General features: G+C 47.4%; 4 protein-coding genes and 1 non-coding gene across 9 annotated transcripts; 2 read left to right on the top strand and 3 right to left on the bottom strand.

Moving 5' to 3' along the window:
• The first annotated feature begins 1,553 nt into the window (after positions 1-1,553).
• On the top strand, positions 1,554-6,962 carry LOC136496389 (CMP-sialic acid transporter 4-like). Of its 3 annotated transcripts, none has more exons than XM_066492050.1 (16): positions 1,554-1,913; positions 2,307-2,560; positions 2,921-3,037; positions 3,253-3,309; positions 3,608-3,685; positions 4,155-4,199; positions 4,358-4,417; positions 4,687-4,809; positions 4,912-4,989; positions 5,162-5,231; positions 5,570-5,677; positions 5,794-5,927; positions 5,999-6,075; positions 6,264-6,312; positions 6,403-6,466; positions 6,689-6,962. In XM_066492050.1, exons 2-15 carry the CDS (start codon positions 2,390-2,392, stop codon positions 6,451-6,453), a joined length of 1,218 nt encoding a protein of 405 aa, XP_066348147.1. In that variant the 5' UTR covers positions 1,554-1,913; positions 2,307-2,389; the 3' UTR covers positions 6,454-6,466; positions 6,689-6,962. The 3 variants fall into 3 exon arrangements, with proteins under 3 accessions (XP_066348147.1, XP_066348148.1, XP_066348146.1); XM_066492049.1 differs by having other exon boundaries at positions 1,555-1,913; positions 2,321-2,560; XM_066492051.1 differs by lacking the exon at positions 2,307-2,560.
• Positions 6,963-7,134: 172 nt separating this feature from the next.
• On the bottom strand, positions 7,135-10,094 carry LOC136496390 (PTI1-like tyrosine-protein kinase 3). 2 transcript variants are annotated; one of them, XM_066492053.1, is made up of 6 exons: positions 9,731-10,094; positions 8,977-9,342; positions 8,543-8,837; positions 8,299-8,431; positions 7,573-7,659; positions 7,135-7,502 (listed from the first exon to the last, which is right to left on the bottom strand). In XM_066492053.1, the coding sequence occupies exons 1-6, from the start codon at positions 9,858-9,860 to the stop codon at positions 7,497-7,499; spliced, it is 1,017 nt and encodes a 338-aa protein (XP_066348150.1). In that variant the 5' UTR covers positions 9,861-10,094; the 3' UTR covers positions 7,135-7,496. The 2 variants fall into 2 exon arrangements, with proteins under 2 accessions (XP_066348150.1, XP_066348149.1); XM_066492052.1 differs by having other exon boundaries at positions 7,135-7,431; positions 9,731-10,093.
• A 3,064-nt stretch (positions 10,095-13,158) lies between these two features.
• LOC136496687 (uncharacterized) lies at positions 13,159-15,910 on the top strand. The gene is made up of 8 exons (XM_066492426.1): positions 13,159-13,514; positions 13,686-13,826; positions 13,932-14,047; positions 14,359-14,450; positions 14,791-14,812; positions 14,887-14,955; positions 15,559-15,627; positions 15,703-15,910. Exons 1-8 carry the CDS (start codon positions 13,325-13,327, stop codon positions 15,781-15,783), a joined length of 780 nt encoding a protein of 259 aa, XP_066348523.1. The 5' UTR covers positions 13,159-13,324; the 3' UTR covers positions 15,784-15,910.
• Positions 15,911-16,059: 149 nt separating this feature from the next.
• Positions 16,060-25,073, bottom strand: LOC136496686 (uncharacterized). 2 transcript variants are annotated; one of them, XM_066492424.1, is made up of 4 exons: positions 24,672-25,073; positions 19,234-19,509; positions 18,134-18,271; positions 16,060-18,048 (listed from the first exon to the last, which is right to left on the bottom strand). In XM_066492424.1, the coding sequence occupies exons 1-4, from the start codon at positions 25,014-25,016 to the stop codon at positions 16,498-16,500; spliced, it is 2,310 nt and encodes a 769-aa protein (XP_066348521.1). In that variant the 5' UTR covers positions 25,017-25,073; the 3' UTR covers positions 16,060-16,497. The 2 variants fall into 2 exon arrangements, with proteins under 2 accessions (XP_066348521.1, XP_066348522.1); XM_066492425.1 differs by lacking the exon at positions 19,234-19,509.
• LOC136498755 (U6atac minor spliceosomal RNA) lies at positions 18,795-18,918 on the bottom strand. The gene has a single exon (XR_010769756.1). It is a non-coding gene; the product is annotated as a U6atac minor spliceosomal RNA (small nuclear RNA).
• Positions 25,074-25,473: the final 400 nt, after the last annotated feature.

Here is a 25,473-nt window from a genome sequence, read left to right as displayed (position 1 = left end):
TAGAACCATTCTATCTGTGAAACCAATCACTAACTAAAGGTATCTAGTGGCTTTCAAAAAAAACTAAAGGTATCTAGTGATACGACGTGCAATGGACCAATGGTTATTCCCTTTATCATCTTTATATAGAGTGATTTCATTAATGACAGTGGGAAAACGATCATTACAAATCTAGCAATGCGGCACTATATCTGGCAACTCATAATAGTCATCTAATTTGTCAACATATGAGTCTCTGCTAATCAAGTTAGAGGGACTTGAGTCATTGTACTTGGGAGTGTGACTCAAGTCTCTCTAGCTTAAGTTAGATTGTCAACACCAACAAAGATAAGTGCAATTACAATATACACTAACAAGGAGCATGACATGCATATAACAAATAATAAAAACATACACAAGTGTTAAAGTTGAGATTCATTGTTAATAAAGCAAGGGGTAGAGAGGATGGGTATAACAATTTTACTTGTTGGTTTTGAACGAATTAAGGGACAATACTAATTAATAAATGTTCAACTAACCGTAACTTTGGTGGATCTTTACCATCATCTATATGATCGCTAGGGTTTAGATTTTAGTATTATTATGTTTTTTATTTATTCATTCATGGTTGTTAGTGTGCACTATTCTATTTCCATACTTTTTCAAGCTAACTGTTATCCATTAAAAATTCATTGAGAACATATATTGATTCTAGAAAATATGCAATCTACTCTCTCCATCTTAAAAAAATTGTAAATCTAAGTCAATCAATCTCAATTTGACTAAACTTATGAAAAATAGTATCAACATTTATATCTCTAGACAGATTTACTATGAAGATGTATTCCATCAGTAATCTATTAATATTTATTACACATCGTAAATATTAGATTTTTAACTTGACATTTATTGACTTTTCAAAAAATAAGATAAGATTTATATACTTTTGGGGCTAAATGAGTAGTGCCTTACCCACCGCCTAGCTCAACATTAGTCAATAACTAGTTTCCTTTCTTGGATCCAACAACTAATATTAGCTTGTACAATTTAGCTAGCATGGATCCAAATAAACTTAGCTAATAATGCTAATGGTCATTTCATTAGATGTCAACTAATATGCCTAAAGACCTTTGTGTCTCTCATTATTTCTTTCTACACATGTCTCTCTAGACAAAATAAATAAACGCAGAGGTATTCTAGACAATTCTAACCACCTATGAGTTGTAGGATCAAATAAACCCTACAAATACTAACTATGAGTTGCTAATAAATCTAAACAGGTTAAAAAACAGTTAAGGCCCATTCGTTTCTCTCGGAATTGTGCCTGGAAGATTTCCACCTGGAACCACAGGCTAATTTATATAGCAATTGGCCTCATCCTGGAACAACCGAATGAGCCCTTAATATTTAGCTCATTGGGTTCAAACGGTGTCTTAATATATATAGCACTAGTAGACATGAGACACCTCAAGAAAGAGTACAGATATTTTCTTTAGCCAAAAAACTCTGGAAAAGTGGAAAAGCATAATAAACGTGCAAAGCACAGGGACTTCCAAGCATTTTCCTCGAGCGCAAAAGCGCCGGACCACGAACGAGGAAAACATAAACGCGAGAGAAGCACCCGCCTACTTCCGCTCCTCCTCTCCCACGGCCACGCACACCTTGACACCTCCCCCTCCCGCGCCACCGCCACCGCGCTCGCGACCCCCACCTCCTCCCGCCTTCACCCGAGATCTCCGCGGCGGCTTTCCTCGCCGCTTAGCACACGCGGCGCGCGAGCGGAAGCGTGCTGGTAGCGGAGCCTGCACTGACCCCGCCGAGCGGGATTCGCCGCGCGCGCGCGCGCGGTGAGCCGGTGACTAGGAAGGCGGGGCTAGATCCACGTCGCCGCGAGATCTCACCACCACGTTTCCGCATCTTCCCGTGATTCTGTGGTACAGTCTCGCGCCAGCGCGCTCTCAGATCTCTTCGCTGCTCGGATTGTTTTGCGATTTTCGGAGTTATTTTTCGTGGCTGCTGATTGAGCGGCAATCAGTTATAGGACGCGGAGGCGGCATATGATCGTGAATTAGCTATGTCCGCGGTTTTTTTTGTCCATTTATGCTGAGTTACTGGCGCTGTTGGTTTTTGTTGATCTGGTGTGGGTAGCTAGTTGCTGACGGCTGCTTATATTGCCGTTCGTGTTTTCAGCGTTCAGGGTAATGATACGTTTTGATGAAATTCGTGCGTTTTGATGAATGGACTAGCAAAAATGCTGTGAAATTTAGAGGGAACTGCTAGCTGTGAAATTTAGAGGGAACTGCTAGTTATTACTCAGTTTGCTATAGTGTTTTGGCTACAGGTATTGACGAGGACTGTTCAGAGCTCTGACCTATAGTCCTGGGCTGCTGATCCTGGTCGGTTGGAGGAGATGCAAAGGAATGGCGTGCTGGAATGCAGCGTTTGTCACTCCAAGGTGGCAGTTCCGAGCCCCAGGAGTGTGTCGAGGGCGTACGACAAGCACCGCAGCAAGATATCATCCAAGTACCGTGCACTTAAAGTCCTTCTCGTGTCTGGGGACTGCATCTTGGTTGGCCTCCAGGTGGTTCATCCTCCCTAGTTATTTATGACTTAGTGCCCAATCAATGAAATCCTTGGACAGGCAGTTTGACAGCATTAATCCTAGCAATAACGTCATGCATTACCGTTCATACCCATATGATATGCATATGCTTGTTTGAATATAGCAAATCCCATGTAGGTAAAGCTAAACTAGGGAATGAGTATAGATAATTCTACTTGTTTGGCTGTGCTTGAAATTTATTAGTAGATCTGTGTGAGATTGTTTTGAAAGTAAATAGTAAGCCTCTAACACCCCATGCATATTTAATCTAGTTAATCATGCACCACATTGTAGTATACGCATTGTCACAACTTGCTAACAGTTACCTTTGTTTTGCAGCCTATCCTAGTCTTCATGTCGAAGGTTGATGGGAAGTTTCAGTTCAGTCCTATCAGCGTTAACTTTTTGACAGAGGTTGCAAAAGTTATTTTTGCCATTGTAATGCTAGTAATCGAGGTTAGTTTGTGTTCATTCATGCTTTCCTCAAGAGTATGTGCTTTTATTCATGCTGGGTGTGTACAGCCCTGCTGTGAAATATCAATCTTTTTCACTTATGCTTTGGGGAGCTGGGAAAGTATTGTAAGAAATTATTTCAGTAGACCAGTGACTTCCATGTAGCTCTCATCGTGTGGAAGCGTTTCCCCTAACTTTATTACTATTCTATTTTGCAGTCTAGAAAACAAAAGGTGGGGGAGAAACCGCTTCTGTCACTTTCTACCTTTGTACAGGTGATTTTATCTTGTCTAAAAAACAACACATGTACCTGTGCTCATATATCATACTTGACTTCTGGTTCTCATCTTAGACAAGCATGGTGTTTTTTTTTTGTTTCTATCCATTTACATTTCCTTTAGAGAACCACTGCTCATTTTTTTGGTTAATCTTTGTGTCCTACTGCCTTGTTTCATCTTTCCTGTATTATATAAGTGTATTTTTTATCTATGGAAACTGTGCTTTATATTTCTTTTTTCCCCTTTTTGAGCCATGACACCTGATCATTTGGTTCTTACATGTTTTCTTGTGTAGGCAGCTCGTAATAATGTACTCTTAGCTGTTCCAGCTCTCCTATATGCCATCAACAACTACCTAAAGTTTATCATGCAGGTAAAGTTCATTGAACTGGCTGAGATAACATTTACTTGTATGTACCCCTGTATTTCATGCTGCAAACACTTTTGCGTGATATACATTTAGAACTTAAAGTGCTATACTTTTTTGTCTACTTTATTAAGTTATTTCTGTTAAAAGATACACTTTTATGTAAAAGAATTTCCGTCAAATTACGTGAACGGTACTAGTATCACCTTATTGTACCATACTGATTTATCTCTTGAAGATATTTTTTCATGGCTGTTTTACCTGTGTCTTTGCTCTTTCTCCCTGTCAATAAAGGATAAAGATAAAGGCATGTTAACAGATGAATGAAACATTTTAATCGACTAGTTTTCAAGTTTCATTTGTCTTTATAATATCAAGTCTATCATATCCTGTTACATATTGGACATTTCATGTGGTATTGTGTTCACTAGCTTTTGGTCTTGCTGTATGATGTTCTTTTGTACTTCCAACGCAGTTATACTTCAACCCCTCAACTGTGAAGATGCTAAGCAACCTGAAGGTACTTGCTAGTGTACTTCCATCTTGACATGTTTTGTTCTTGTACCATGTGTGAGTACATGTGCATCTGTGATTACTCTTAGTGAGTGCACACATCTAATTCCTTTGCATGAAAAAAACAAGGTTGCTAATATTGCTACTCTTTGACGTCCAATCCAGGTGCTGGTCATTGCTGTTCTCCTAAAAATTATCATGAGAAGAAAATTCTCTATAATTCAGGTAAGACTGATGTCATCATTGGATTATCATTGCATTTTTCTCTGAGGAAACATGTTCCATTGATAGCTTGATGGTAACATCATAATCTTAGTTTGGCTGATTGTACACAACCAAAAACATTGTCTCATTTATGTGTTTTAAGTGGAACACTTATGAGTAGTATAGTAGATCCATTTTTCTTCAGTTTTTTCATGGCCTGTGTACTATTTTGTTAAGGAAAAGTTATCTTGGCAATGTCTAATCCTCCCTGTTTTATCGTATGGTATCAGTGGGAGGCCCTTGCCCTATTGCTTATTGGAATCAGTGTCAATCAACTACGCTCTATACCTGAGGGAACCAATGCTTTTGGTCTTCCAGTCACCGCTATTGCATACGCATATACGCTAATTTTTGTAAGTTTGTACAGATTGGTTTCATATTTTTATTTATCTTCATATATCTGAACAATTGGTGGATGCAAAAGCTCATGTATACACATTCCTGTAAACTTTTAGGTTTCTGTCCCATCGTTTGCCTCTGTCTACAATGAGTACGCTCTAAAAAGCCAGTTTGATACAAGCATATATCTTCAGGTGATTTCTCTTTTAAATAAATTCAGCTGCCTTTCCTAATTTTTACCTTTATGTGATATGGAAATTAAACACCATTTCTCTACCATGTTGTTTCCTCAATTTCTTGACCTCTTGTCTTAATTTCTTGACCATGCTTTCTCTTTATTCCACTAAATATTTACGTAATTTGCAGAATTTGTTCTTATATGGTTATGGTGCAATTTTCAACTTCTTTGGCATCTTAGGGACTGTCATATTTCAAGGTACAGTATCTTATGTGAAAAGATATTTCTTTTTCTACTGATAAGTAAGGCATTAAGCAGCGGTAAAATATGGGCACTGGTGCCACAATTTCCTTAGGCACATTACCAGTGTTATTTCATACGGAGTAGACTATATGGGCAGCCAATGGTGTCTTGCTTAGAGCTTTATGTATTGATGAGTTTGTTGGGTAGTGTCAATTTGTAATGCACAAATGTTGCAATGATATGCAAACCCGGAGCTGAGAATCATGTGTTTATGTTTGGTTTGTGGGTTGTGACTGTTGTTTATTGCAGTATGAGGTATGAAGTATGATGTACTATCTCCTGTTCGTTTACAGGCCCAGAGAGTTTTGATATCTTTCGAGGGCATTCAAGGGCAACAATATTTCTCATTTGTAACAATGCTGCTCAAGGAATTCTCTCTTCTTTTTTCTTCAAGTATGCAGGTAACAGAAGATATGCCCACAAATCTCACTTTTGTGATACTAGTTTGTCTGTCTTTTTTGTCCATTATGTCCTCTTACCTCATAGTTCTGAATGATTGACTGGAATAATACTGCAGACACTATTTTGAAGAAGTACTCGTCAACTGTTGCCACAATTTTCACTGGTCTAGCTTCGGCTGCATTTTTGGGGCAACCCTTGACCGTTAACTTTCTCTTAGGCATCTCAATAGTATTTATTTCAATGCACCAGGTAACTGTTTCTTTTTATTCTTTAGATTGTTTTCCCTCAACTAAACTTATATGAATGCTTTTTCTGTTCAGTTTTTCTCTCCACTAGCAAAAGTCAAGGATGTAAAGCCAGCTGGAACAGTTGAGCTGGGAGGTACACAAAATCATAGGTAAAGAGGCTGAGAAAAATGTTATTTCATACCTGATTCACTGGTTCTCATGGCTATTTCAGATGCTACCAAATAAATTCGATATGGTAAAGGAGCACAGCATAATAACTAAAATATTAGCATGCATTGTTGATACCCGCTTAATGTTGCCCAACATCTAGCCTAATAAGACGATTTCTGTTTCACAGGTCCTCTGAGTCTTCTTTTGTAAATATGACAGCTGGTGCCGCTGACGATGTAAGTGACTCATTTTTTGACTGAATAAATCAAGAATTGACATCTTTTTGTGGAGGTGGTCTCTAATGTCTATGCTGGCACTGGTTTCAGGCAAGGCATCTTAGCGCAACTGATGAGAGAAAACCACTGCTGCCAATTTGAGATTACATTCAAGGTACATCTCATGCTTATAATCTTTTGTTTGTACGAGAGACATTGGTGACCTGCATGTAAATGATAATTTGATGACACTGAAAAATATAAACCTACTTTGCTGGTATAACAGTACAACAGTTCATCTACATGTTCAAAGTCTTTTTAGCAGTGCACTTTAAACTTACATAGGAACATCTCATTCATAAGGATTTTTATGAAGTCGTTTTATTTGGTTCTGCAGGTAGGTATAGAAGAAATTCTTTTTGCCAAGAGTAGAACACATGCTCTTGTTAACTGTATAAGCAAAAGAATATATATATATGCTGAATTCAAGCCACCTTGTTCCTCTGTTTTCTTGTTTTATACCCCCACATTTGGGGCCAATATATGGCAGTAGGGCCTTATACACAACTAATGTACTAATGCTTATTATGTACCATAATTCTTTCCCCTCTTGTTCGGGGCAAAATGATAGTGTACAACTTCTGTTGACGATTTTTTTTAAGAAATCGACCTGCGGCGGGCAAGACAGTCCCGAGCGTTGTGTTAAGAAGATTTTCTCGTGAGGTCGAGAAAAACCAGCTGATTTAGTGACCAGCTCCGTCCTTCTGCAATTTTCTTTTTTTTTCTGTACCTCTTCACAAATTATTCTCAGAAAAAAAATATTGTTATTACAAACTAGCCCATTGTTTCATGCATGGCCGTAACCGTAATCGTTCTGTGCTGCTTCCAAGCTTGCATAGTATCCATAGACTGCCTACAGATATAACCGCTGCTCAAACATGGCCAGCTTACGTAACATATAGAACAGCCAGACATGCATGATATTCACATCAGCTACAGTGACAAAACTTGGCATGCATCAGATCAGACGACGCCCTGCTGGTCTCGCAAGACGGCGTAGTTGATCACGCGGGCGACGGTGCCCATGGACGGCCGGAAGGTGGGGTCGTACTGCAGGCACTGCACCGCGATTCGCCCGAGCTGCAGGTGACAGCCAGGTCGACATGGTTAGGTTCTGGCGCCATGCCAATGGCTCGCAAACCCTACTACTCCTGGAAGAAAAGTTTTCGTGTGTAAAAGACTAAAAGTTGTATATTATATTATATGGATCGAGAGTGAGACCTTGAGAGCTCCGGCAGGAGGATACTGATCACCAAGCTTCGGATCGATACATTCCTGAACCCTGTCTTCCGTCAGCATCGGAGTTGCCTGATGCACCACCATGATCAGGAAATCGTCAGACGTTTTTGCGATTTGGTGACTATTATTAATAACAGATATGTAACAGAAGAGTACTATGTGTAGCACAGTAGCAGCATCGTTTTGCATTTCTGCTCCTGCTGCTGTTCTCGTGTTGAACTAGATCATGCGGAGTACTGTACCAAAGACATCATAGCTACTGCCTACTTAACTGCCTTGATTTCCAATATTATTGCTTATATAGCACTTGGAGGGCAAGCTCCATCAATTTTTAATCTGGGGGGGCTAGAACTTTCTTTCAGGTCTTCTTGAAGCTGAACAAACAAAACACATTTTGATCAATGTGACTGAATGTCACCTAAATCTTCCACTTGTGTCTAGGAAAGCACCTCTTTCGATTCTCAGCTCGTTAGGTAAGAGAATGGTTGATAATTAGGAGGAAAGACTAACTGGCTGCAATTATTCCAATTTGGTTTAGCGTTTCTTTTCATTGTTTGATTGATGTGGTCTAGCATTTTGGTTACCTTCAGAAATCCGTAACCAATAATGGTCTCAGGGTCAGGGGTGGGTGACCTACAAGTACGACTAACAAATTCTGACCCTTATTTTGCTACTGTGTAGACGGGGGGCGACTTTGATAATTCTTACCCAGTTCACCAGGCTTCGCTGGCCCTGCGGCAGCGTCCGGTCCAACGGCTTCCTACCCGTCAGGAGCTCAAGGAGAACGATGCCGAAGCTGTACACGTCGCTCTTGTCCGTCATCTGCCCCATCATGGCGTACCTGAATGAACAACCCCAAAGGCCCAAACCATGAGTGATCCGTCAGAAACCACCCGACCCCAAACATCAGCAGCAGCAGCTGCGCAGCCACACACAAATTGAAGGCACGTACTCGGGCGCCTGGTAGCCGAAGGAACCGAGCGTGTGCGTGGAGCGGTTGAGCCTGGCCATGTCCGCGGCCTGGCTGAACATGTTGTAGTCGGCGATCTTGGCCCTGAACCCCTCGAACAGCAGCACGTTGGTGGAGCGCACGTCCTTGTGCGTCACCGCCGGCTGCACCATCTCGTGCAGGTACTCCAGCCCCCTCGCCGCGTCCAGCGCGATGTGCACGCGGTGGATCCAGCTCAGCACCGGCCTGCCGGCGCTGCCCTGCTCCGGCGGCGGCAGCCCCAGCACCTCCCTGTCCCCTGCGTGGTTGGTTGGTTGGTCACGGCGCGCCGCGCATCAACCGATAGATCGTCAGCGTGGACTCGACTGACTGTGAAGGCAGCCAGTGCTAGTTGCTGGCGATCGAAGAGTGGACCGATCTCTCTGTATTGTACCCACCGTGAAGGACGTCGTGGAGGGTGCCCATGGTGGCGAACTCGTAGACGAGCACGCGGAGGTCGCCGCTGATGGTGTACCCGAGCAGGCGGACGAAGTTGTCGTGGTTCAGCCTCGACGCCACCCCGAGCTGCTTGAGGAAGACGACGTTGGACGCGTACTTGGAGGGCTTCTCCAGCCGCTTGACGACGGCGAGCCTGCCGCTCCGCCGCGTGGCCTGGTAAACCTTGGCGTAGGACCCCTGCCCGATCAGCTTCTCGTCGGAGAAGGACGCGGTGATCTCGTTCAGCTCGCGCAGCGGCACCTCCGGCACCTCCACCGTGATCACCTCCTCCGGGACGGGGCCGCCCGATCCTCCTCTCCGTTCCTCTGAAGCGAAGCACAAGTTTTCGGCGCGTCAGTAACTTATGGTGTGGAGGTGGTAAACTGCAGAGTGCTTGGGTTATCAAAGCGTTTGGCGCCGATGTTCGTTCCAAGGGTTCGTCGTGCTGCCAGGTTTCAGAATTTTCATACCAGAGCAAGGAACACACACTCACACAAAAGCAAAATAACGCTGTTTTTTTTTTGTGTGCTGGCTGCAAAGCATGAGGATAATCCTATCAGAACCTAAGGGGCCAGACTATCAGAGCAAACAAGAACAAAAGAGTGACGAAAAAACAAGGTTTCTGAATCGAAAACTGTACTGAACACACACAAGGACACGGCCGTGACGGCCCCCCAAAAGCAAAACGGAGCGGAACGAGACCAGCAAACGTACCGCCCCCAGGGTCCGCCGGGAAAGCGTACGAGTTCCTGGCCTGCTTCCTCCCTATCCTCGGGAAGCAGCCGACGTTGCCGCCGCCCCCGCCGTCGCCGAACACGCTCTTGGCGTTCTCCCACCACCCCATCGCCGGCGCACGCAACGCACAGCACGCTCGCACGCGGTCGCAGCTGTGGCTCCTACTCTTATCGCTGAGCCGGGGCCGGGACTACTCGGTGGTTGCAGAGGTTAGCTCCTACCGTTCTGAGCGGGACGCAACGACCGGTGGCTGTCGGCTTATGTATCTCGCACGGAATCCGCTGATGGTTCCGCTGAATTTTTCTCTACCCGTCCCGTCCTGTGGACGGCAACGCTGCAGGAGCGAGCGAGCGAGAGAGAGAGAGCAGCAGCAGCTCAGAGGTAGACAAAGTTCCGAGACAAGACCGGGAAACGGGCGGGCCAGCGATGTGAAGCACGGCCGTGACATCTCGGCGCGAATTTTCTCGGTCGCGGGGCCCAGCGACGGGGAGCAGCTCCGGCCTCCGGACGGACCGTGTGTGCGTGTTTGGACCAAGTCCGCAGTCCGCGCGCACCTCTGCACCCACGCCCGACGCCTTACGTCGTTTGCTCGTCTCATCCTGCCCGGTCGGTGCCGGCCCCCGGGAGGGGGCGTTGTCCAGCGACTCCAGCGCTGCAGCGGGCGTGGCTGATGCAGCGACATGGCTAACGTGTCGCTGGCGTGCAGTGCCTTTGAGTTCGATGGGCGCTCCGACTGACGCGCTGAGACCGTGCCACGGAATGCGCTTGGTCATCGCGGCACGACATGTCACGTACGGCACGGGTGCGCGGCCGGAGCGGCCCCCGCGGGCGGTGACCGCGGCGAAAACTACTTCTCCGACGCGTCTGCCGTAGTGCCGCAGTCTCTAAGAAGGCACGGGCGGGCTGAGCCTGGGCAACACACAGAGGAAGAGGACGGCCGGGCGGTTCGTTCTGGCACAGGGCGCACGGCCCGGGCCAGCGCGGCGCGTCGTGTGCGATGGTGACTGCGGTCCGCGGCCATGGCATAGCAGGTCGCCGTCGCGGCCTCTGATCGAGTTCTCTGATATGATGAGGCTGGAGTTCGTTCCGTGCCGATGCCGGATCGGCTACATTTCGTTGGCATCGTTGCGGCCGCTCTGAATAGTAGTAGCTTCCAAGATACATTAGATTTGCGCGTTTTCTTTCCCTGTTCCGTTGGTGAGCAGTGTGTGTTCTCAAATTGGTTGGCGGCGTGCAGGATCAGCCTCCAAGGTCCAGTCCTCTTTATTATCTCGAAAAAAAAAGAAAAAGAGTCCGGTTGTTTTAGCACAGGGGAACACACGAATTTTTTTCTCAATGGACACTGTTCATCTTCCTCCCCTCCTCTTCCTCCTTGGCACAAATCATAAGTAACAAATTACTGATCACAAGTAACAATTTTTTTCTATGAAAGGACGAAGACAGATCTTGGTGGTGGCGCCGGAGTTGAGGAAAAAGAAGGTCGCCGAACTTGAGGAAGATGTCGGGCGCGGCGGTGGCGGCGGCGCGGGGACAGGCGAGCACGACGGCTGCGGTGCGGGGACGGGTGGGCGTAGGCACGGCTGCGCAGGCGCTGCAGCGACAGGCGTGGTGGACGTGCGGTGCCGCGGTAAAAAAAAATTCATGTGCCACCGAGTGATAAAACACATGGTCATTGAATAGCATTTCCGAAAGAAAAACTCCAATCCTCTTAAATGAGCGGCAAATCCAACATGGTCCTTGACTCCTTGTACACGCTCGTCGGTGATCCAAACTCTGCGCAACAACTCCACGCTGGCACATGAATTTTCATGCGATGCATATGGATTTATTTTGAAGACAAACATTTCCATTCATTCATGTTAAAACGATAAAAAAAACACTGAGGCCCTATTATTGGCTAATTAAATCATTGAGCCATTGCGAATGAATCAAAGCTCAATCAGTTAGATATCTTGTGATCGAACCTCATAATCCAAGATCAAGTTCTGAGAGCATCTCCAGCACTAAGGAAACTGTACTCCCTCCGTTATAAAAAGAATATAAATATCGCTTTACGAGAAATCCAATAATCTTAAGTTTAACTAATTTTATTGAGCTCCAATTAGGTTTATTATGAAAAATATATTTCATTATTAATCTAATTATACCTATTACATATCATAAGTATTAATATTTTTTATATATGTTTGATCAAAATTAAGAATCTTTGACTTCTCGAAAAGCAAGATTTACATTCTTCTTGGAACGAAGCAAGTACACAGGTTTTAATATCAGTCTCTCTATGCCAAAATATAAACCATACCGACATAGGAAAAAGTCTACTTAATTCCCACCTTTCATACTTGTCTACTTCACCCCCCAACTATGAAGCCGTCTGTTTTACCCCCTGAACTTTCTAAAACCGTCTATTTTACCCCCTGGGCGGTTTTCAGCGGCGGTTTTGATACAGTAACAGCGAGTCTGCTACAGCAACCGCGTGTGTTGCTACAGTAGTTGTGTGTTTGAATTTTTTATTTTTATTTTCGGTGAATCTTTGAAAAATCACAGTAAATCATAGAAAAATCATAAAATGAAAAATCTAATTTTATTGGACTCCACATGAGTAGATCTACATAGTGAATATATAATACGGTATGCTTTAGTACAATTTTTTTTTGTAGCTTTAGATTAATTGGAAAATCCAATTTTGTCTGTAATTAATTAGAATTTATCTATAACTAAGTTATACATAGTCCAATGAGTACGAAATTTTTACTATAGTTCAAGCATACAATAATTAGCGTACCATAAAAATTTCATCACAATTGGACCATAGAAGCTGCAGCTATGAATTATTCCAATTAATTACAGACAAAATTAGATTTTCCAATTAATCTAAGGCTACAGTAAAAATTTTGTACTAAAGCATACCGTATTATATATTCACTATGTAGATCTACTCATGTGGAGTCCAACAAAATTAGATTTTTTATTTTATGATTTTTTCTATGATTTACTGTGATTTTTCAAAAATTTACCGAAAACAAAAAGAAAATTCAAACCACCATTACTGTAGCAAATCCACAGTACTGTAGTAGACTCTCTGTTACTGTAGCAAACCGCCGCTGAAAACCACCCATGGGGTAAAATAGATGGTTTTAGAAAGTTCAGGGGGTAAAATAGACGATTTTATAGGGGTTAAGTGGACTTTTTCCTACCGACATATGTAGGGCACAATAACATTCCCACCAAAACATCTTAAAAAAAATCAAAAGTCCAAATAAATGGACCCTACAATTTTGGGCTGCTAAAGCCCATTGCGGGAGAGCGATCACACAGCCCAACATTTAGGACAACAAAGCGTCCATTCTCGTTTCGGCCGCAAACGGGTAAAAAACCCACGGAAAACGGGACAAGTTTGCAAAAGGGAACCCTCTTTGTTGTAAGTCAAAAACCCCTCTTCCTCTTTGTTCTGTTTCCCCTCGCGGCCGCCGCCGCCGCCGCCGCCGTTGTCGCTAGCCGGCGTAGCTGATAGGAAACCTGACCACCTGAGCCTTCTGTACAGCCTCAGAGGAACCCCCAACCCCTGCCCTTATGGCCCTCCTCCTTCGCCGAGGCGCGGCCCTCGCCGCCCGCTCCTTCCGCGCCGCGGCCGCCGCTTCCGCTTCCACCACAGTGCACCGCCTCCCAGCCGGGGGATCTCTTGCGGGCGCTGGGGAATTCGCTCCAGCGCGGCTCTTCATTTTCGAGAACCGAAGAGGCTTCGCGAAGGGGAAGAAATCGAGTAAGTTGCGCACCCGCCCCTCCTTGGATAGTTAGATAATGTGAAATGGCAGCGCAGCTGTCAGCTCCTCTTGTGTGTTATGTCCCTGATTTGATACAAGGATGGTTATGGAAGCATTGCCTATTTGCCTTTGATGGACCAATTACATTTTCTTTGTTTGTGGCTGTGTAGAGGATGATCGAGGTGACACTGTTCAAGCTGTTCCTGACATTGGACCAACTGTCAAATCAGCTGCCACTGCACAAATGGATGCTGCAGTGATTGCACTGTCACGAGAGCTGAGCAAACTGCGGACTGGAAGAGCTACTCCTGGTAACCTTATATTGCTGCCTTTGCCTTTGCCATAATATTCTTATTTTCCTTTTGTTGATCTGTGCAGTTTCTCCTGTTAATGATAAAAATGCATCTGTTCTGCAGGCATGCTTGACCATATCATGGTGGAGAATGCAGGTGCTAAAGTTGCATTGAATCGCATTGCCGTTGTTTCTGTCCTGGATGCACATACCCTATCAGTGATGCCTTATGATCCTACTGTAAGAAGCATCTCTTTCCTTGAATTTCACTAGCTGAAGCCGGTAGATTATGTTGTCAAGTAGACGCAGTTTTTGTATCAATAATTTGTTTCCTGGAGGATGAAGTCCAATCTCCTGAAAAACTGATACATGATACACAGAAGATATGTTTGGTGTTGTTTTCATCACAAGTTTCTGTTATAGGCCTAAACACCAAATGTCATGTTAATGTGTTTGTTAGCCTTGGACTTAAATAGCATAGCGGTATGAATTGTACTTGGGCTTCTGCTTTTAGGCTCCCTTCGACTCATTTTTAATCTGTTGCTCTACAGTCCATGAAGTCTATTGAGCATGCTATTATCTCATCACCATTGGGCATTAATCCAACACCTGATGGGAATAGGATTATTGCAGCCATCCCTCCGTAAGTGTTTCCTTTGATGTTGATGGATACTGTTTATCTGATATTTCAATAGCTGATATGTATGTATTGTTATGTTTACCTTTAGCAGTGGTTTCTACTTCTAGACAATAAATTTTCAGGCACCAGCTTAGAGGGCGAAATGATTTTTACTTAACAGCTTTTATAATATTATTACTGATTCAAAGAGTTAATTGCATGGTCTACACTCTACAAACTTGAGATTCATTCCATTTAATATTTTTGGAGAGGCAGCTGGAGTAACTTAGTTTACATAACTCAGTAACTACACTCTTATAAACTTGCTTCCTTCTGCTAATTTTGTTTTGTTATGCATGCCTAGGTTGACGAAGGAGAATATACAGGTAAGATTTGCCAACTTAATACTAATTCATTTGTATGGAAACAGCTAACATTTTTTTTGGGTGCTCGAGTATAGGCACTGTGCAAGGTTGTTACTAAATCAGCAGAGGATTTTAAACAAAGTATTAGAAGAGCACGCCAAAAGGTAACACAGGCTCGCTCTTTTTCTTCTTTTAATTAATCTATTCTGGTGATGGCAGTAGCTATGTGGACAATCATATGCCTTATTCTTCAGTTTAAGTTGATTCAAGCTTTAAACTAAACATTAGTTTGGCACTTGGAATTTAGGAGAAATATGTTTGGCGAGTATGTGATACTTGAGTATGTCTATTTTTCTAGAATTTATTATGCATTGGGGGCAGGGCACACGTGCAGCAAGTTTATTCTCTGGTTATTTAGTGATATTATGAGTAAGAAAACTAATTTGTGGTTGAGCTCATTCAATCTTCCATTTCAATCTTCCATTTCATTATCAGAAATGAGGACTAATAAATTGGTCTATGTTTAGTGATGAGCCTTCCTATTGTGGGTAATGTTCACTGGTGTGCTTAAGTATTTTTGCCATCTCACTCGGCCTAGTATCTGGCTCTCAAAGCTAAATTTATTATGTTCAAAATCTTCCACTAAACTAAACTTGCTTGGAGCCTAGGACTTTCGAGTACTACTGGATTTCAGTTTCCATCAACTCCAATGCTCTATGCTGTTATTGGCATTATGTAGCATAATAAAGTTTGCCATGTTTGTCCAGGCACTTGATACAATAAAGAAATCTGCATCTAGTATGCCCAAGGATGATGTAAAGAGGATTGAGAAGGAGGTGAGTATCTGAAACAGTGCTAAAAATAAGTATGATGCCCGCCAATGAATATTTAACCTGTTAAGTTTCCGCCAGATTGAAGAATTGACAAAGAAGTTCATAAAGTCAGCAGATGATATGTGCAAGGCTAAGGAAAAGGAAATCAGCGGAAGCTGAAGTTATCTGTGTCGATGAGTTATGTTTCATTTACTAGTTGGTGTTTTGTTTACATTCGAACAATGTTGAGCAGCTGCGATTTGGCAGCTGAGTGGAGGATATAAATTTTATTGTCCCATTCTAACTATACTGGTAGCAGTTCAGAACAGTGAGATGGCCAGGACAGGTTAATTTCCAGTCGCGCGGTCTTTGATTAAAACTTATAGAACGAAGAAACTAAAGTTCAATTTGATATACGTGGTTGGCATATTCTCAGCTTCTACTTAAACAAAAGTTGCTTCTTATTCATGTTTCTATTTAACAAAATAAGTTGCAAGTGGTGCCAAAGGCCTAGCTGTTTTTGAGCTTCCCCGGGAAGTGTTTTGCTATTTTGCTTCGTGTCAGAACTCAGAACTCATAAAAACTCAAATGGCGAAGTTTCTCAAAGGAGACTGGTATTAAGATAGAAACGCACTACAAGCCAGTTAGCTAAAGCAACTTAGCCGAGACAACACCCAGGCTATATACACACAACACAACCCCATGCCCCTGAACCAAAAACCATCATGGCAAGCCAAACACAACAGCCAAAGCCTTCGAGCTGAAGACCAGCGCAGCTGTACACCACACCAAACCACACAGCCCCTCTACGGCTCTACGCCCGCTACAACTCTTTACAAGCACGCCCTCGCTGCAAACCTACAGAGCATAACGGAGAGAGCAGCCACGGGTCACTCACTCCTTGCCCCTCTTGCCAAACGCCGCCCTGGTCACGGCCCTGATGCCCCTCACCCACAGCTCCGCGGCCTCCTCACCGCCCTGGCACACGAAGTGCACCTCCCTCCCTGTCGCAGTCACCACACGGAACAGACCCGGCTCACACGCGTCTCCCTTCCGCTGCCTGTGCCGCTGGAACGCCGAGCTGCCACCGACCTCGGCCTCCCGGCAGATCACGTTGCGCCGGCTCGACCCGCCCCACCGGAGCACGCCCGCCGCAGCGACCATGCGCAGCGACTTGCCATGAGGCCTCCCGCGCCCGTCCTTGGTGTGCTTCCTGACGTGCGCGCCTTGGAGGACCACCTGCCGGCCCAGCTCATCCATGATCACGTCCTCGGTCTTGCTGAACCCCGCCGTGGCCAGCGCTGCTCGCGCCAGGGAGAGCGCCGTCTCGCCGCGCGGCGTCCGGAGGTCGCAGCGAGCGTCGTAGGAGATGAGAAGCTCGCACACGCCCACGTGGCCTTCCCTGGCCGCGAGCATCAGCGGGGTGTAGCCGTCGCCGTCGGGGATATTCACGTCACAGCCCGTGCTGGCGAGGTGCCGCACTGCCGCGGTGTCGCCGCGCCGGGAGGCACAGTGAAGCGCGTAGAATCCTCCAGGCATGCCCTTCTCCAGTGCGAACTCGAGCATGACCAGCTCGAAGAGGTCCCTCTTCTTGCTCTGCTGCGCCAGCCCAATGGCCGTCTCGCCGCGCTTGTTGCTCAGCTTCACGTTGGCGCCGGCGAATACGAGGGCGCGGAAGGCCTCCACGTTGCCCATCTTGGCAGCAGCCATTATGGGCGAGCACCCATCCAAATCCTGCTCGTCCACGTCCACGCCTGACTGAGCGAGCAGCACTTCCATCGCGGTCGCGTCGCCGTAGAGCGCGCCGAACATCAGCGGGGAGAACACGTTCCGATCGCTCGAGCGTGGGATGGTCCCAGACCGAATCGTGCCAAGAACAGCCCGTTCGAAGCGGGTCCTCCATCCCCCAGAGGAAGCGACGGAGGCCGGGGAGTCGCCAGCCGAGTTTAACAGCGCGACGTCTGCACCGGCGGACATGAGAACTCCGAGGCAGTCCTCGCGTTTGTGGCGCGAACAGAGGATAGCAGCGGTGTCGCCAGCCTCTGCCCTCGCGTTCACGTCGCAGCCCCTGTCAACCAGCATCCGCAGGATCTCCGGCTGGCCGAGGCGCGAGGCGAGGTGAACCGGCCTGGACCTGTTGCTCCTGGACGTCTTCACGGGAGCTTCGGAGTCCGCACCGGACGCCAGCAAGGTCTGGACGGCACCGGCGCTGCCACAGAGGATGGCGTGGTGGAGGAGCGTCCGGCCGAGGTGAGTGGCAGTCGACGTGTATCCGCTACGGAGGAGCATGCGCAGGATGGAGCCCGTGGACTCGTAGTACTCCACGGCGCACCATACCGCGTCGTAAGGCTCGGCGAGTCCGGCGCCGACGCGCAGCTCCTCGCCGGTGGACGCGTCCCAGGACCATGCTCCCAGCCTCACCTTCGTGTCCCTCTTCACGCCGGCCTGAACATGAGTTGGTAGATGGTGTCAAGCGTCCATTCCTGAACATGAGTGTATTTTGCGGCTGCTGTTCACAGATGATGCGCACCTGAAGTAGATGGCGGACCACAGCGACTTGACGGCTCACGATTGCGGCAAAGAGCGCCGTGCAGTCGACGTTGGCATGCAGGGATGGTTTCAGGGAGCGCAGGAGCACCCGAGCGGTCGCGTTTGGATCAGCTCCACACTGCGTTTGAGGGAATCAGACGAATTCAGGGCTCGAGATCTTATTTGAAACAGCTATCGTGAAATCCATTTACACATTACTGATACTGGTAGTAGGTTTAAAAATTTATACTGATAGCTAAAGTTTCATTCACATATTGTAACAAACTGATATTGATTGCTAAAGTAAGTTTATAAGTGCAAAAAAAGGTTTCATCATATTTGTAACAAACTGATACTGATTGCTAAACTAAGTTTCTAAACAAAAGAAAAAGGGGTGGGTGGGTGGGGGGGGGTGTTAAAGTAAGTTTCTTACAAAAAAAAACTGAGCTAAAGTTTCATCCACATGTTGTAACTAACTGATATTGACTGCTAAAGTTTCTAAGCGCAAAAAAGAAAAAGAAAAAATGAGTTTCATTCACATATTGTACCAAACTGATTGCTAAAGTAATTTTCTAACAAAAAAAAAATTCGTCACCAAAAAAACAAAAAATAAAATTTGCTAAAGTAAGTAAATTTCTAAGCAAAAGAAAATTAAAATATATAAAAAAATTGGTTAAGATCCGCCGAAGCAGGTAGCCTTTAACCGCAATCTGCTAGAGGAAAGTTCGAAGACTGTTCCCGTCCCTGTCAGGGGAGATGCCAACCGTCTCTCCTTTCTACGAACACACCGTTTTAGCTAGCACACACTACTATAAACAGATTAAGGAGTAGCTCGAATAACGAGGTGGGACTAAACGACCGCCTCAGCTCTGTTCACCGTTCAGCTTGCGCCGTTTCATGATGCAAAAGCCCATACGGCAACTCAACGTTTTGGGCCAACAATACACATACTGGGCCTTACACGAGGAATGCGACAATGTTGTATAGTAGTATACGATATTAACACTAGCGCTTTTGTACAGTTTCTGAAACTGGACGCGATTGCAACCACGTAGAGCACTTGTACCAAGTAGGAGTAAGGAAGATCCGAAGGCCCAGTACCTTGATGAGCGTGTCGACCACGTCGACAAAACCGCGCGCCGCGGCGGACACGAGCGCGTGGACGGCAACGCGGGGGCGGACGAGGTCCGAGCGCATGAAGATTGCCGCGAGGGCGGCCTGACCCTGCAGAGCAGCCTCCACGACGGCCTCCTCGCAGGCCGGCTGCGACGCACCCGCACGCACAAGCAGCTCCGCCACCTCGGCGCACCCCTCCCGTGCTGCGGCCGTCGTCGGGTAGCCCCGGAACACCTTGCCGTTCACGTCCGCTCCCTTTGCCTGCACGCGTGTCACGAGTCCACGACAAGTGAGAACCGTGAACCATCAGATAGTGTGTGACAAAGTGGGTTTTCTTGAGCAAAAATTCAAGCATCCACACAATGTCAATGTCATTCACGTTGTAAAATGCTGAAGAACTGGACCTTAAAACCGCTACCGAGGCTCGTGAGACAATTTGAGATCAATTATCTTAACTTAATGTGCTACAGTGCATTTTTTCCTCTTATGCTCATTTCACCTACACTGATTTCTGGGTTTTTTTTTACTAGTAGTAGTATTCCCTCTAGCCCTGTTCGCTTGTCTCTTTAATCCTTGACCTACTACAGACACTGAAGCTATAGTAGCATCGAACAGGGCGTGACAACATGAGCATCGGGACCTGCACAACAGCTGTCCGGCTAACAAATGTCGCTGTTACTAGTACTATTTCCGGTCACTCGGTCAGGTCGGTGCTGACCACCAAAGAGTGGCCGCGTCAGGTCACTGGAAATAACCGGAGCAGTGGTTGCTCCATGGCTGGAATTCATTTACGCAAGAGACAGGAGGGGGCCGCCTCCATGAAGCAGGGAATCTGGTCAAAATTCTGCAGGGCGATTGCTACTCATGAAATCCTCGTGCCGTCATGCGTGTTGGTGGCACCGCCTCGCCGCGCACAGTGGTAGTACCCCTGGTCCCTCTAGCTTTCAGGATTGCTGCAACTGCTGGAAAACATCGTGGGCCACTGCCCACTGCCACCCTCCGTCGGCTTCGCAGGTCACATCTGCATTGTGCATTTTGGCACAACAGATGAATTGCCACCACACAAGCAAACGATGCCTCGCCAGTTTGCAACGTACGCCGTACGATTCGCAAAATCTGGCGACAAGAGTTGCTGCATCGGTGTCGCGATCCAACCATCAGACATCAAATCACAAGCAGATCCTAGGGATGGATGCTCCTGGTTAGCAGCCAGGCATTCGCATCTCACCAAGATCTAGCACGAGCAACACACAGTGAACACAGATAAAAAAAACACGCACACTGTTGAAATGGGGTGATGTTCTTCACAGGCGTCAGGCAGCGTCCTCCTCGTGTCATCGTCAATACTCCGCTGGGGCACGCCACAGTACACGGAGGCCACGCCCTGAAACACGAACTTGGGGCTGGGGGCTGGGGCAGGGCCGCAGGCAGGAGGGAGTGCCCGCGGCTGTGCATGGGCGCCAGGTGCGTGCGTGCGTTACTGGCAGAGCAGCCCTGGAGGAACGGGGAGCAGCCGAGCAGGGGATACAGCTGGCCGGGGCCGCTGCCCGGCCGGTGGCAGAGATGAGGGGCGCGATGAAATCCAGATGGCTTCATTTCATGGCGCGATGAAATCCAGACAGCTCACAGCTGGTTCGGCTTGGGCGGCAGGGCGCACCAGCATCTGGCTTCAGATGCAGGTCATGTGAGCTTCCTGGCATACGTGGATGAGACGAGATTACTCGATCAGGTAGTGCCACCGCCCACGGGTGAGTGATCCGGCTCGGAACATGCACGGGTAGGTCTAATGCTGACCAGACGGCGCATGGACAGGACTGTAAAAACTGACGAAGTGTTATGATTCGTGATGACATACGAGCGATTTTAGACTGAGGACCGATTTCATCTACTAACGAAGACTATCGTCCCACCGCCTGGCCACGCAGCATGCGAGTTTCAGGGCTATTATAAGCAAACAAATTAGTCATATAAATCAGCAAAAGCGATTTTACGACATCTGAGTTGTCCGGCCGATCGAAGAGGACGGGAAGGATGGACAGCCACACGGCGCTGCACTTTACTCCATGCAGCCGGACGAGCCAGAGCTCCAAAGAAAACGAAGGAGATGCTTCAGCGTGTTCCGGGACAAGGGCCCGGGCACGGCCGGCCATGGGCGAACGCCTGCCACCGGCAGAGGCATTCATTAGACTTTCGGCACTGGTATCAGGGGAGACGACGGCAGCGAAAGTACGTGGCCGATGCCGGGCGCATGCCGCGGCAGCAGCGGAGCAGCGGCATCCAGTCCCATTCAATGACGCCCCTGGGGCGCCGCCCATGACGCCGGCCGGCGGATAAGCCGGACCGAGCGCCGGACGCCCGTGCCACGACACGGCACGGCCCGAAAGGACAGAGGTCCCATCTCGCCCCCAAAGGCCACCCCACCAGCTGGCCTCAACCACGTTCCGCTGACACAGCGATCTTGATCCTTGCAGAACATGAGGAGCGATTGGACGAGTCTTAGTCCTATTCCTAAATCCTCTAGTGAAATTCGGTTAAAACCTAAGATTGATTTAATCTAAAAAACTAAGATTGTTTAGGGTCTGAGGCGCAGGTGGCAAAGTACCATAGGATCCCGTACCAGAGCTCAAGATGACGCGGCACACGCACACGAAGGAGACGTGGAACGTGGCCGGAGGCTGGAGCTAGACACAGAGCGGACAGCGGAGACCGGGCGGGGGGCACGTGACCGGTGATCCCACCCCCGACCGCGCTCACGAGGGGAATATATTGGTCTCTACCAAAGTGTTGAGCTGTTGTACTTGGTTGCACTAGTTAACAAGCACTGGCCGGGTTTGCTTTCTACTCCTACTGATTTAGTGTTGGCAAGTTAACAAAACCAGGTCAAACCCATTTAACACTGTCTCCCAATCCTCCTACTAAAATACTACTACTGCCCAACATTTATTTTCTAAAAATAGTTTACACGCCTGCAGTTTACAGTTATGGATCTCCATGCGTGGCCAGTTCGTTGACGCGACAACACGGTGGAGCTGTAGAGCACGGCAGGGATAAATTTTACTTGGACGGATGGACCCCGTGTGTTCACTGTTCGTGTTACTGCTCCTTCCTTTAACTGACAACTTGGTGTATACTGCTACTACAGTGGTACCTGGTAGGCAGGCCGGTACAATACCATACCAGTACTACTCGGTTAAGTACTTAAACCGAGTCTAATTGTGTGGACACCACGGCCAATGCCTACACGTATACCAAGGATATCGAAGTGTTCCCAGGAAGCTTCCCCTTCCCCAGCGTAGAGGCTGCTTTGCATGCCCCATTTGACGATTTCTACTTGGCTTGGCTATGGAAGAGAACGAGCATGTCCGTAACCCAATAAAGAGCTGCAGCAAAAGTATGCAGCCTGTTCGACAGGCTATAAATGATCGTGGATTATTTACTGCTGACTAGTTTAGTGTGAGAAAAAAATACTATTTTAATTAAAAATTTACGATCATTTACGATCAAGCGAATAGGCTGATGGTCCCCCATTGCATTGCAGGGCAGCCATGAGAATTTGTAGGACCGTAGGCCTACTTGGTAGTCCCGTACTCCCGTGCCCGCTGGAACTGAACACTGATTAATCACAGTTATTAAGGGGTGTTTTGATTCGTTCCTCTAAACTTTAGTCGTTGTCCCATCGAATATTTATACACATACATGGAGTATCAAATATAGACTAATCACGAAAACTAGAGACGGTTTTGCGAGACAAATTTTTAAACCTAATTAGGCCATGAGTTAGACAATGTGGTGCTAACATATACCGGTGACGGATTAATTAGGCTTAATAAATATCGGATTCTGTAATTTATTTTTTTATTAATATCCGAACACCTATACGACACCCTCACCCTCACGTGACACTCCCTAAACTTTAGTCACAGCATCCAAACAAGGTTCCAAATGATTTAGGCCAGTAATGCACCGCATAATTTGGTCTCAGCCATTTGCAGGACGTGTCTCATAATGAGCAACCCTTTTATTAAGATCTATAATCCATCTCTTATCTTCAGTAGGCAACAAAAAGTGAATCCTACAATATACTACCAGCACTAGTATAGTATGCAAAGGACCAAGCAATCGAGAGGGAAGTAGAGTACAGGTATCATGTATTCTGCTTCGCATTTATCTGCCTACACAAACCCGCACTCATAATTCCGACCTATACAAAGGGCAAAAGATTTGAAGTGGGTCCGGTAAAATCTCTTGGTTCCAACTCGTATTGATGTAGGCACTACAAAAATGGGATTTGCCGTGCGATCGAATAACGAGGAGAGGGACAGGATTGATATCACCGGTGTTCGATCCGGAGGTGGATATTCGCCCTGCTGTGGTTGCTCATGTTGAGGCGAGCCCCTGAGCGCTTGCTTGCGGTATTCCCTGGGCCATGAACTGGTGAGGGTGCTTCTTTATTGCTTAGAGTAGTCGTAGCTGGCCTCGATCATCGTCTCGGGTGGCCTTGGGTCGACCCTTGCCGGCTCGACGTCCTCGACAGGCTCCGGTCCGCTGTAGTTTCTGGCCGAGAGGGCTCATGTGTTCTGGTGCTCGAGCCCCTGTGGCGCGATGATGTCATTGTCGTCGCGTCTCCGCTTGTGGATGTGGTTGCCGCCCTTGATGAGGAGCAAGCGTGACCTATTGCTGCGGAAGTGGGTTCTAAGGGCAACACGGTCTGGTTCTCTCGACGCGGCATGTGGTGCAGTCAGGGGGGCCGCTTCCTCGGATACATGTGCCTCTCAGTGAAAGCTGACAGTTCGCAAAGGCGCAATGGACAGCTAGTCCACCACGTGGGACTATACCATGGTTCGTTTCGTCGTAAACGATCGTGGTCGCTGACTGGTTTGGTGTGTTTCAGCTTATAATCCACGGTCGTATAAAGCGAACAGTCTGGATAAACATATCAGCCTTTTTCTAGCAAGCGAAAACGAGGCGAAGATGTAGGATTTTGTGGCACTTTTATATTATATAATAGTGGCAGCGCCCGCTAAAACCATTCGAAAATGCCGTGCGTATCGCTTTTCACCAACCCGGTAAAGCAAGGCCAATATAACGGGGCAAAAGGCTAGCCTACAACGATGCAACGAACCACGTGCTCTTCAGTGGTCGGCAAATTTGAACACAAATTGGCACAAAAAATCAGGGAAGAGGCTACGGCGCTACGCACGAACAGCTCGAAAATGCAACTTGCGTAGCAAGCCAAATCTGGGATCGGATTGCTCTGTGAACGATTAATCGTGTACGACCCAAAACGCAAGGCCCAAAAGCATAAAAAAAATTGGAAAAACAAACAAGCGTGAATCGTGATGCGGATAGTCAGTTAAATTCCCATGCGAGAAAACAGAGCAGGGAGGGAATTGAGGGGAATATGAGCGGGATTGATCACTCACGAGCAAGGCGCGGACAAGCGCGACGTCCCAGTTGCCGGCGGCGAGGAAGAGCGGCGAGACGTCGGCGCGGATCTCCTCGTGCACGGCCCGCGCCTCGGTGGCGGCGTCCTCCCGGGGCTCCGCCTCCGCGACGCGCCGCGTCCTGAGCCACACCACCCCGGCGTAGTTCACGTCCGCGCGCCCCGCCGCGAGCAGCTCGCCGGCCTCCCTCGCGTCACCGCGCGCCACCGCCTCCACCAGCCGCTGCGACGCCGCCTCCGCCTCGCGCGCCCCCTCCTCGTCCTCCGCCACCGGCCACACCTGCCGGCCGCCGGCGATCGCCGCCGGGCGCAGCAGCACTGCCATTCCCGAAACGCGGCGCGGGGGTGTACTCTGCCCTGCTGCGGCCTCCTCCTCGGCGTGTGTTCCTCCCTTGGTGTATGGGCAAACTTGAAAGGCCGGGGCGCGCCGGCAGGGGCCGATATATAGGTGGAGAGACTCGGGTGGCGACACGAGGAAGGGGGAGACGGGTGGTGAAGTCACCGCGCCGGTGAAAATGGTTCAGGTAGAGGGCCCCGCCTGTAAGTGGGTGTGTGATGTACGGATGGTGTGGGCTTTGGGCCCAGCTGCTCATAGAGAGTGCGTGAGCGGTCATGAATAGTTGAATACACAGGGCGCTCGGGCGCTCCTCCCGCAAGTCCAGCTTGGCTCCCGGCTCAGCTGGAATGGCCAAATGGGGTCCGGGCCATGCCCATGACCTTTTTTATGTTTTTTTTAATGTGACAATTAGACCTTTTTTATGTTTTTTTTTACTATATTTGTC

Source organism: Miscanthus floridulus, chromosome 12, assembly GCF_019320115.1.
Source record: "Miscanthus floridulus cultivar M001 chromosome 12, ASM1932011v1, whole genome shotgun sequence".
Classification (NCBI taxonomy): domain Eukaryota; kingdom Viridiplantae; phylum Streptophyta; class Magnoliopsida; order Poales; family Poaceae; genus Miscanthus; species Miscanthus floridulus.
The sequence above is the reverse complement of the archived record's forward strand: the minus strand, read 5'-3'. Positions and strand labels throughout refer to the sequence as shown.

Coding starts and splice junctions, on each gene's coding strand:
- LOC136496687 (XM_066492426.1), top strand. CDS start 13,325: ATGGCCCTCCTCCTTCGCCGAGGCGCGGCCCTCGCCGCCCGCTCCTTC. Junction 13,515..13,685: donor CGCGAAGGGGAAGAAATCGA/GTAAGTTGCGCA, acceptor GTGGCTGTGTAG/AGGATGATCGAGGTGACACT. Junction 14,048..14,358: donor TGATGCCTTATGATCCTACT/GTAAGAAGCATC, acceptor GTTGCTCTACAG/TCCATGAAGTCTATTGAGCA.
- LOC136496389 (XM_066492050.1), top strand. CDS start 2,390: ATGCAAAGGAATGGCGTGCTGGAATGCAGCGTTTGTCACTCCAAGGTG. Junction 3,310..3,607: donor CACTTTCTACCTTTGTACAG/GTGATTTTATCT, acceptor TTTCTTGTGTAG/GCAGCTCGTAATAATGTACT. Junction 6,076..6,263: donor GGAGGTACACAAAATCATAG/GTAAAGAGGCTG, acceptor TCTGTTTCACAG/GTCCTCTGAGTCTTCTTTTG.
- LOC136496686 (XM_066492424.1), bottom strand. CDS start 25,016: ATGGCAGTGCTGCTGCGCCCGGCGGCGATCGCCGGCGGCCGGCAGGTG. Junction 19,510..24,671: donor CGCTTGTCCGCGCCTTGCTC/GTGAGTGATCAA, acceptor ACACGCGTGCAG/GCAAAGGGAGCGGACGTGAA. Junction 18,272..19,233: donor TGGTCGACACGCTCATCAAG/GTACTGGGCCTT, acceptor CCTCAAACGCAG/TGTGGAGCTGATCCAAACGC.
- LOC136496390 (XM_066492052.1), bottom strand. CDS start 9,860: ATGGGGTGGTGGGAGAACGCCAAGAGCGTGTTCGGCGACGGCGGGGGC. Junction 9,343..9,730: donor CCCGGCGGACCCTGGGGGCG/GTACGTTTGCTG, acceptor GCTTCGCTTCAG/AGGAACGGAGAGGAGGATCG. Junction 7,660..8,298: donor AGCGAAGCCTGGTGAACTGG/GTAAGAATTATC, acceptor GTGGTGCATCAG/GCAACTCCGATGCTGACGGA.